General features: G+C 40.1%; 2 protein-coding genes across 3 annotated transcripts in view; one reads left to right on the forward strand and one right to left on the reverse strand.

The window, feature by feature from the left end:
* LOC116611783 overlaps positions 1 to 758 on the forward strand; it is a 76113-nt gene extending 75355 nt beyond the window's left edge. The window contains exon 46 of one of the 2 annotated variants that reach the window (XM_048734602.1): positions 188 to 758. In XM_048734602.1, coding sequence (XP_048590559.1) covers positions 188 to 260 — 73 coding nt within the window. In that variant the 3' untranslated portion in view covers positions 261 to 758. The remainder of the gene's footprint in view (positions 1 to 187) is intronic. The other variant, XM_048734601.1, reaches the window with a different exon arrangement.
* Positions 371 to 11186, reverse strand: LOC116611784 (AP-1 complex-associated regulatory protein). Its single transcript, XM_048734604.1, has 10 exons — positions 10995 to 11186; positions 10819 to 10864; positions 10432 to 10452; positions 9991 to 10013; positions 8806 to 8905; positions 8341 to 8379; positions 5194 to 5253; positions 4822 to 4913; positions 1720 to 1793; positions 371 to 1425 (listed from the first exon to the last, which is right to left on the reverse strand). The coding sequence occupies exons 1-10, from the start codon at positions 11075 to 11077 to the stop codon at positions 1283 to 1285; spliced, it is 681 nt and encodes a 226-aa protein (XP_048590561.1). The 5' UTR covers positions 11078 to 11186; the 3' UTR covers positions 371 to 1282.
* Between the last annotated feature and the right edge of the window lie 336 nt (positions 11187 to 11522).

Here is an 11522-nt window from a genome sequence, read left to right on the forward strand (position 1 = left end):
GCGTAAACTTGCCTGAGCAATTTGAAAGAAACAAACGCCTGAAACCACCTATCAAGCTGAAGAACGGTTGAAGAGGTCACATGAGTGGTCACGTGATATTACATCACACCACAGGGTAACCATATTAGCAAAAAAAAAACGAAACAAATGATGTGATGCGAACAAAACATGTTTGTCTTGTTTTCCTAGATATGAACATGACAGACATGTGGAGCATCAACCCGACGTATGAAACCGGAAGCACTGAAAACTTGTTCTAGTCATTCACACAGATTCTGAAGCAGTGCAATTTCTTTTAAGGATAATCAATCTAAAGGCGTGTTTTTTTTTTTTTGTGGAAAATTAGACATCTCCTACAGATAACTAGTTCTTTTTTTTCGAGCTTGGCAAACTATTTTATTATGTCATTTTTTTCCACTTCATCTCAGCTATCTTTGATGTAACGGACATTATTGCTTCTTGTTATGATATTGCTTCGTTATACAATTAAGAAGAATAAAATAAACAATTAAGGAAAGCCAAATAAACAATTGAGGAGAATCAAAAAACAATTTATAAGTATCAAACGAACCATTAAATACACATATTTCAAATGGCAAATGGTAATTGCTAAATGAAAGTTTTGATATCGAAAATACCAAGACTACCTATGACGGCGATTTGTCTTAGAACTGACATTCGCTATTTGCAGTGAGAATGTTTATTAAGATATGTGCATACCAATTAAGAGAATAAAAACTTCTTGTTGTCTATGAAAACGACTATTTTGATAAACCTAATCCAAATAAGCGAAATCGTGTTAAGCCTCTTCTTTATCTAAATGGCATAGATGTCGTAGCTGGCTGTTTAGTGTGGCTTTTAAAGGGTTTTACTACATAAAAACGTCCTGGGCTTGAAAAAGTATAAAAAACATTGCCAACTATGGCCGCGTTTTTTTACTCGTGATTCCGGAATGAGAATGATTAGAATAGAAAAAGCGCGCGTTCGTTTATCCGCGTTCCCATTCCGGAATGGAATGAAGGCCATTCCACCCATTCTGCTACCTGTAGCAGAATGCCCCGAATGCCATTCTGAACATTCTCTACCAACCATTCCCATTCCAGAATGATAGGAAAAAAACGCGCCCGATGCATCATCGCAGCCCGAATGCGATGTTTGATTTTTTTTTCCAAAACGCTGCTGTAAAACTTTTTCATCATAATTATTAATAAAGCATATTTACATGTCTATCTCCATACATCGCAAGTAGAGTAATGTAATGTTTTTTTTATATATATTTTTATCATCTGTCCGTGTCCTTCGAGCCGTCTTCGGTGGATGGGTGAGTGAATGAGTCGAGGGATTTCCCAGCTATCCTGGTGGCTTCTAAGGCGCTCTCCCAGGACTCTGTGGGCAGGGTAGCGACCCCACTCGACAGAGATACAGCTAGAAATAATGCAAGGCGCTATTTAGTTATGGGACGCTACAGAAAGAAATGTAGATACGCACCACAGGAGCATCTGCAGGGAGAGTTTTTGATTTTAAAACAACTAGAAGACCAACACCATAAAAAAGTGGAATTGGGGTAACACGCGTTCATAACAGGATTTATGATTTTTGTATTAAAACAGACACACGGCTTCATTGACAATAACTAAGATAACTGCAGTGCGAAATCATCGGTAACAAACAAACAGACAGACAAAGATGGATGGAGGTTTATCTCAGTAGAATGTTCACCTGGTTTTGAGGACAGCGATCTTGCTTTGACTTTCTCGAGAAATGCATCAAAGTCTTCCTCATCAAGGTTAGAACTAAAAAAGAACAAATACTGTACTTTAAGGATCAGCTACTCCCTTGGTATTGCTGACATTTCGAAAAGCAAAGGTCTGTTTGCAAATTATTCAAGTCTGTACTTGTACTTGCTGGCCAAGACTCTGTCACTCGCTTGAATAAGCAGATGGAAATAGATGCATTGTGTGACCCGGAATAATTAATAATGGAGTATTTATAGATTGTCCTTAATTTTCCTATTTTTGTTAATAGAGCGAAGAAAGGCATTTAAAGACCTGTACCCATGATCCGAGTGAGGATGGGTATATGAAGACCTGTACCCATGAACACAGTGAGGATGGGCATATGAAGACCTGTTCCCATGAACACAGTGAGGATGGGCATATGAAGACCTGTACCCATGAACACAGTGAGGATGGGCATATGAAGACCTGTTCCCATGAACACAGTGAGGATAGGCATATGAAGACCTGTACCCATGAACACAGTGAGGATGGGCATATGAAGACCTGTACCCATGAACAGAGTGAGGATGGCCATATGAAGACCAGTACACTTAAACAGACTGAGGATGGACATATGAAGACCTGTTCCCATGAACACAGTGAGGATGGGCATATGAAGACCTGTTCCCATGAACACAGTGAGGATGGACATATGAAGACCTGTTTCCATGAACACAGTGAGGATGGACATATGAAGACCTGTACCCATGAACAGAGTGAGGATGGGCATATGAAGACCCGTACACATGAACAGAGTGAGGATGGGCATATGAAGACCTGTACCCATGAACAGAGTGAGGATGGACATATGAAGACCTGTACCCACGAACAGAGTGAGGATGGACATATGAAGACCTGTACCCATGAACAGAGTGAGGATGGGCATATGAAGACCCGTACACATGAACAGAGTGAGGATGGGCATATGAAGACCTGTACCCACGAACAGAGTGAGGATGGACATATGAAGACCTGTACACATGAACAGAGTGAGGATGGGCATATGAAGACCTGTACCCATGAACAGAGTGAGGATGGACATATGAAGACCTGTACCCATGAACACAGTGAGGATAGGCATATGAAGACCTGTACCCATGAACACAGTGAGGATGGGCATATGAAGACCTGTACCCACGAACAGAGTGAGGATGGGCATATGAGGACCTGTACCCATGAACACAGTGAGGATGGACATATGAAGACCTGTACCCACGAACAGAGTGAGGATGGGCATATGAGGACCTGTACCCATGAACAGAGTGAGGATGGACATATGAAGACCTGTACCCACGAACAGAGTGAGGATGGACATATGAAGACCTGTACCCATGAACAGAGTGAGGATGGACATATGAAGACCTGTACCCACGAACAGAGTGAGGATGGGCATATGAAGACCTGTACCCACGAACAGAGTGAGGATGGACATATGAAGACCTGTACCCATGAACAGAGTGAGGATGGGCATATGAAGACCTGTACCCACGAACAGAGTGAGGATGGACATATGAAGACCTGTACCCACGAACAGAGTGAGGATGGACATATGAAGACCTGTACCCATGAACAGAGTGAGGATGGGCATATGAAGACCTGTACCCACGAACAGAGTGAGGATGGGCATATGAAGACCTGTACCCATGAACAGAGTGAGGATGGGCATATGAAGACCTGTACACATGAACAGAATGAGGATGGACATATGAGGACCTGTACCCATGAACAGAGTGAGGATGGACATATGAAGACCTGTACACATGAACAGAGTGAGGATGGCCATATGAAGACCTGTACCCATGAACAGAGTGAGGATGGGCATATGAGGACCTGTACACATGAGCAGAGTGAGGATGGCCATATGAAGACCTGTACCCATGAACAGAGTGAGGATGGGCATATGAAGACCTGTTCCCATGAACACAGTGAGGATGGACATATGAAGACCTGTTCCCATGAACACAGTGAGGATGGACATATGAAGACCTGTACCCATGAACACAGTGAGGATGGGCATATGAAGACCTGTACCCATGAACAGAGTGAGGATGGCCATATGAAGACCAGTACACTTAAACAGACTGAGGATGGACATATGAAGACTTGTACCCATGAACAGAGTGAGGATGGGCATATGAAGACCTGTTCCCATGAACAGAGTGAGGATGGGCATATGAAGACCTGTACACATGAACAGAGTGAGGATGGACATATGAAGACCTGTACCCACGAACAGAGTGAGGATGGGCATATGAGGACCTGTACACATGAGCAGAGTGAGGATGGCCATATGAAGACCTGTACACATGAACAGAGTGAGGATGGCCATATGAAGACCTGTACACATGAACAGAGTGAGGATGGGCATATGAAGACCTGTACCCACGAACAGAGTGAGGATGGGCATATGAGGACCTGTACACATGAGCAGAGTGAGGATGGCCATATGAAGACCTGTACACATGAACAGAGTGAGGATGGCCATATGAAGACCTGTACACATGAACAGAGTGAGGATGGGCATATGAAGACCTGTACCCACGAACAGAGTGAGGATGGGCATATGAGGACCTGTACCCACGAACAGAGTGAGGATGGGCATATGAAGACCTGTACCCATGAACAGAGTGAGGATGGGCATATGAGGACCTGTACCCACGAACAGAGTGAGGATGGACATATGAAGACCTGTACCCATGAACAGAGTGAGGATGGACATATGAGGACCTGTACACATGAGCAGAGTGAGGATGGCCATATGAAGACCTGTACACATGAACAGAGTGAGGATGGCCATATGAAGACCTGTACACATGAACAGAGTGAGGATGGACATATGAAGACCTGTACACATGAACAGAGTGAGGATGGGTATATGAAGACCTGTACCCATGAACAGAGTGAGGATGGGCATATGAGGACCTGTACCCATGAACATAGTGAGGATAGGCATATACTTTAAACCATTTTATCCAAAATCTGTGTGTGTACTCACCAAATCCTGAAAATTGTGGAACTCGAAAATAAGGTATAAGCGACCTACCTTGTTACACTGACATCTGATTTCCATGAGGAGAGGGAGACATCATCAAGGACTGACGAAAACGGAGCTGTTTTAGCCCCATTGCTCATCCCCTGAAAAAAGGTCAGACATGATTTGTCATTATTTTTTTTTATCTTTTACAAGAGGTCACTATTTTGCATGAAAAAACTGTTGTTTGTTTGTAATATTTTGTCATACTGATGAAGGCAGCATTACCAAAACATCATAAAATACTCGTGATAGAAAACAACAATTGTGACATCTTAAGATGCAATGGAAGTGCATAATGACAGACTGGTGCTGCACAGGTCAAAACTAGCTATTACATGTCACACAGTACCAAATCATCGTAAGGTGGCTTGTATGGCTTACCCCTTGACTTTTTGCTTGTCTAGCAGCTTTTGACGCCTCTCGCTTAGCTTCATAATATGCCTATGATAATCAACAATCATTACGTATACCTTTTATATAGAACCTTATACATAATATGCCTATGATAATCAACAATCAGTATGGACTAAATACAAAAAGCCCAAAATTTTGTGCTTGTGTACCAGAAGAATAAATACAATATATACCAAAAACTGGTAATTGACTCTGCCAAATTTTCGTCTTTAATAAGACTTCTTCAGGGCAGACTGAAAATGTTGAATAGTTACAAGCTTATTTACATCAGAATGGTGGCGCGAGATGCAAAAACACCTTAATAATAAGTCCTTTTGCAACCACGTCAAATGGCTGACAATCAGCCAAACATTGGAAATGATGTAAAGGAGCTTAAAACGATTCACCTTCTTCAGTCTGCCCTGAAAAAGTTTTAAAAAAGACGAAAATTTGGCAGAGTTGATTACCAGTTTTTTGTGTATTTTACATAGGACAATACACCAAAAACTGGTATTCGACTCCGTCAAATTTTCATCTTAATCAACCACCCCTAGATTTTAATCAAGATAACTAGACCTTTTTAGACTTGTGCTGTGACATACACCAGTGGATTGGATCACATATATGCCATTTCTAGCAAGTGAATATCTTTAACCTAGAAAATAGAATTTTTTTTACTTGGACATGACTGGACTCATTGATAGGGATGATATGCATAACTTTTTTAGAAAAAAATGCCCAAGAAAACATCAGATTCAGGCAAGGTTTTGTGATAAGATTACTTTGACAGTGAATATACAGGAAAAGTACCAAAAGTGGGTTGACACTGCTGCTTTGAATTTATAAAGGCAAATATTTTTATAGAATTTGGGCTCCCTGTGGTTTCCCCAATGGTTTTAACCCATTGACTCCTGGCTTTTTTGGAGCTGAATTTACAAAAAACAGACTGAAAACAGATACCTCCCCCCCTATTCTGAGTTTTATACAGCCCGTCAAAGTCAAACACAGCTGCACCTAGTCAGTGGTATCCAAGCTTTCCAACAGTGCTTTGCGGTCCCCACTTTTAATCCCTCGTCAATGTGCTGAAGCCAGCACAAGTTGATGGTTGCTTGTATTTTTCATCAAAAATACAGCTATGATCATATTAGGAGAGTGTCTCAGGACATCATGAAGTCTTTTGGGGCATAATTGAGTGCTTTGCTTATGGATATTTGCAAGCAAAGGTGGATTCTAGATGATTTTTTCTTGTTTGGCTTTGCCCGGATGAGAAAATAATTTTCTAATGAATCACCACAGCTCTCCTAAATGGTGTCTTTTTTGAAACCAAATTGATTCCAAAATTGTTTACACTGCTATTCTGGGTCTGTATGACCTGGAATTGATTCGTTTGGCTTCGGGGTGAAAAGACTTATAAAAAACCATCTGACTTTGGGGAGAGGAGTGTTGACTGGCCCTCCCCTCGTGAATTTTCCCCTGGATCTCCCAGAATGCTTTGCAATACGTAAAGATATTTTCGTGGTTGTACAATCCTTCAAGGAATGGACATTGTGTTTTGAGGCCAAGGAAATGTACCTGGAGGATCAGAATAAAGGTATCTATTTGTGTCTTGAGCTGTGTTTGCTGATCTCTCTCCCTTGTGTGGTATTTTGAGCGTTTTATTGAGAGGGGTGATTCTGCTTTTCTCTCCTTGTTCGATTTGAGATTTGTCAAAGAACCTGTGCTATTATCTGGCTTAAGAGTAGATGCCAACACCTTGGTTGGATGCATATCTGCAAGACCATTTATCCCTTAGACTGATGCCTGAGTATCTTCATCTTGTTGTGTTTATTTTGAATTTATGAATTTTTTGGGTTGTGGGTACTTCCCAAAGCCGGTACAGGCCGGTTGAGGGGTCAATGTGTTTACATAAGAATTATCTGTTAGAATATCAGCCATAACTTAAAGGAGGCTTGTTTGTCTTGTCTGTTGTATGCACCTAAGCTTGCGAAAAAGGCATTGTTCTCAGGCAGTAAGGCAAGCATGATTTTTTAGGGTGTGTTGGTAAACACATTGACCCCTTAACCGGCCTGTACCGGCTTTGGGAAGTACCCACAACCCAAAAAATTCATAAATGCAAAATAAACACAACAAGATGAAGATACTCAGGCATCAGTCTAAGGGATAAATGGTCTTGCGGATATGCACCAACCAAGGTGTTGGCATCTACTTTTAAGCCAAATAATAGCACAGGTTCTTTGACAAATCTCAAATCGAACAAGGAGAGAAAAGCAGAATCACCCCTCTCAATAAAACGCAGCTCAAGACACAAACAGATACCTTTATTCTGATCCTCCAGGTACATTTCCATGGCCTCAAAACACAATGTCCACTCCTTGAAGGCTTGTACAACCACGAAGATGTCTTTACGTATTGCAAAGCATTCTGGGAGGTCCAGGGAAAAATTCACGAGGGGAGGGCCAGTCAACACAACTCTCCCCAAAGTCACATGGTTTTTTATAAGTCTTTTCACCCTGAAGCCAAACAAATTAATTCCAGGTCATACAGACCCAGAATAGCAGTGTAAACAATTTTGGAATCAATTTGGTTTCAGAAAAGACAGCATTTAGGAGAGCTGTGGTGATTCATTGGAAAATTATTTTCTCATCCAGGCAAATCCAAACAAGAAAAAATCATCATGAATCCACCTTTGCTTGCAAATATCCATAAGCAAAGCACTCAATTATGCCCCAAAAGACTTCATGATGATGTCCTGAGACACTCTCCTAATATGCTCATAGCTGTATTTTTGATGAAAAATACAAGCAACCATCAACTTGTGCTGGCTTCAGCACATCGACGAGGGATTAAAAGTGGGGACCGCAAAGCACTGTTGGAAAGCTTGGATACCGCTGACTAGGTGCAGCTGTGTTTGACTTTGACGGGCTGTATAAAGCTCAGAATAGGGGGGGGGGAGGTATCTGTTTTCAGTCTGTTTTTTGTAAATTCAGCTCCAAAATAGCCAGGAGTCAATGGGTTAATAAGACTGTATTTATTCTTCTGGTTTACATACACAACTACTTGGGCCTTTTGTATTGATTGGTTTTACATAGGACCTTATACATAATGTATTGTATACGGTATGTAATGTTCTTTTACCTCTTCCTCAATACGAAGATCATCTTCCTGCTTCTTTAACTAGACAATAAACAATATTAGACAAACATTCTCTTGGATGATAAAATTTGATTTTTTTTCCTTTTTTCGCTTTTTGCAACAGTTGCTATTTGAATAAAAACGATTATTAATTACCACCTTTAACAATAATGTGTATTTCAAGTTATAAGACAGGTCCACTCATGCTCTAATCCCCTAGGGAGGCTAAAACACTCAGTAGTTGTTTTATTTATGTATTTATAGGAATTTTCAGTTTCATCAACTGTGGAGACTTTGAGGTCATTGTCTCATATAGGAATAAAATTGGTTTGTACCCAATCAATGATTACAGACGAGCATCTGTTGACAAAATACGGGCTGGAAATCGACTCAAAATAAGGACCCTCACATATTTTTTGTAGTTGGGGTCCTTTATGTGTGAATTAATTAGTGAGTGAAAACATTTACCCTTGCATCAATCTCAGCATCAATTCTTTTCTGCTGCTCGGCTAGTTGGTTATACTTTCTTTCACTTATTAACTTCTGTTCATCTTCAGTCAGTAAGCGTCTGAAAAAAGACATGTTGAACATGATCACCCACAATCTTTATCTAGAACAATAATCTTAAATTTCAAACAAATGAATGTGAAGAAAGAATTAAAAGATTTCTTGGAAATACTAACTATATAAATGAAGGCTATACAGTCTGTGAAGGAAATCTCTATTTTTGTCAGAATTTCTATTGTAACTCCTCACTCCTTGTATAGCATTATTCCTGATAATCTTCCCAGAAAAGTACACATAGCTTACAGTACTGTACAGTACAAACCAACCCATTTTTGTTAATCAATTACCCACATGCAAGCTACATAGGAAAAACCCCATTGTCTTGCAGCTCAAGGATTTCCCAACTTAGGATGTGTTTTTTTGTGCTACCTTATTACACTTAATTTTCGTGGCGTGAAAATTTTGCGATTTTGAGATGGTGATATTTTCGTGATTTTTCTATTTTCGTAAAAATCAGATCACTTTATTTTCACGATTTCTCAATTTGGGGATAATAAAATCAAGCAAAACAAAATGATGCATGGGCTAAATTTAGATTCATAAAAATCTACAATATAAATACAAGTCCAACTCAACCCCTTACCGTACTATATGTACATTAGATGACTAAATAGACAAGGTGTTTCCATTAAGGGCCAATATTCCCCCAAAGGCTTTTTGTGTACTCACATAATTTTCGCACATCCTAATTTTCACGACACTTTATTTTCAGGACACTTTATTTTGGCGAATCTTTTAAAATCGCGAAATTATGTGACGCAAAAATTAATTGTAATAAAGTAAATTATGGATAGTGCACATTATCCAAGTTCTACAATCTTAAAAACACTTGTACAACATATTGTGTTTGGACCATTCTAAGTTCTAATTATACATTTTTAGTGTTCCTGCAATATTTTCTGTTTGTTGGGAGAATCCTTATAACACTTACATTAGAGAAGTCATAATGATATGATTCCTGGATAGATTCAGGAATTGAAGTCTTGGGAAATCAAAGCTTTCCCAAGGAGTGCATCCCCCTAAACCTCACAATGTTTGAAGTAAATCTGAGTTTCTTGGGAGAGAAAAAATCACAATAGCACTAACCTTGGACGTGGCTCAAAATCATCCTGAAGTAGAAAAGAACCATTTGTGAAACAAGGTAGGTTAAATAATAACATCAATATTTGCTTTGTTTCCGTTTGTGAAACAGCAGGCTAAATAATAACACCAATATTTTGGGGGTCGTAGCTTTAGGGGTCATAGCTTATGGGGTCACAGGTCTTAGGTTTTAGGTCTTTGTTTTATAGACACCCAAAAGAACAAAAAGAAAACAGTTATCAGTTAATATATGGACTAGTAGAAAGTAAATCAAATGTCAGCAGAATGTGTCAATAGGGCCTTGCAGGGCCGGCGCCACAGTAAGAGACATTAATAGAATTGGGGGAGGGGAGGGGAGGGGGAAGATATGCTACTTCCATATATTTCATTGAAAAATATTGCTGAGGCTCAGGTTCTGGTATAACTTGAAAAGTAGCTACAGCTTACCTCATCAATCAAATTCTCAAACTGCAAGGTACATGAAAATCAACAAAAAACAACAAAGTATTAGACCATATTTTAGTAGCTTGGAGTGAATTATGTAACCCATGAACAGGGGGGGTCAGACACTGGCAAGAAGGGTGGGATAACAGGGTCCAAAGTATTCTCTGTAACCCCCCTTTAGCCATATAAAGAGGGGGCCTGTGATGTTTACTGAGTCATGAGTAACATCACATGAGTAACACAGTCATTGTCTTACGTATTAATCCATAATAAAATACGCGAATCAGTTAGCTTTAACTTATGTCACGCGAGAGGAAACAAAATAGACTGCGACAGATCTAAACACCACAACACAAGTTTGGGGATACCTCGCAAAATTATCCTCCTTACCTCAATGGTAACCTGTTTTTCATTATATCTTGCACGTTTAAACGCTCTAAAATGTAAAACAACCATTTTCGGTCAGACCATGAGTAATTTTTCTCACCATAACAGACTTGTTTATGGTAAGTCAGGAAATAGATGGAAAATGATGTTTTAAAAGTTTACAAATTCACGTAAGTTACCTCCCGCGAACGTAAACTGGCCGACGTAGTTTACGAACTTCATCCGTAAAGGATCCCCAACAACTTCCAAAACAGCCAGCCATGGGTAAAATCTAACGGTGGCTCAAGTCATTCCGTGTGTTGCTCAAACTCAAACACCTGTATACGTCTGCCTTCGAATCATCGGATCGCATGCGCGATCGGATCACGCTACTTGCACGTGACGCGTGCGGTAAACCTGTGGTCCGTAGTATGTGTTGTGTAGTAGCAACCAAGATTTATTTTATTTATTTATTTTTTTAATGAATTTTATGTCATAGCCCTGTAAATACAGGGCTGGCCTTATCAATCTTGTATGAACTACTCAGAATGCTTTGTTCGTAATATGCTGTTCGGATAGCCTGCTTGCAGGCGGTACTCGGTTATCATCGCGGAAAACCGAACGGAGAGGGTTTTCCGCGATGATAACCGAGTACCGCCTGCAAGCAGGCTACTGTTCAGATATTGTCGTTCATTAGTTTGGGTCCCCTGTGTCGGAGCAAACTTTAG

Source organism: Nematostella vectensis, chromosome 11 (assembly GCF_932526225.1).
Source record: "Nematostella vectensis chromosome 11, jaNemVect1.1, whole genome shotgun sequence".
In the NCBI taxonomy this organism is placed as follows: Eukaryota; Metazoa; Cnidaria; class Anthozoa; order Actiniaria; family Edwardsiidae; genus Nematostella; species Nematostella vectensis.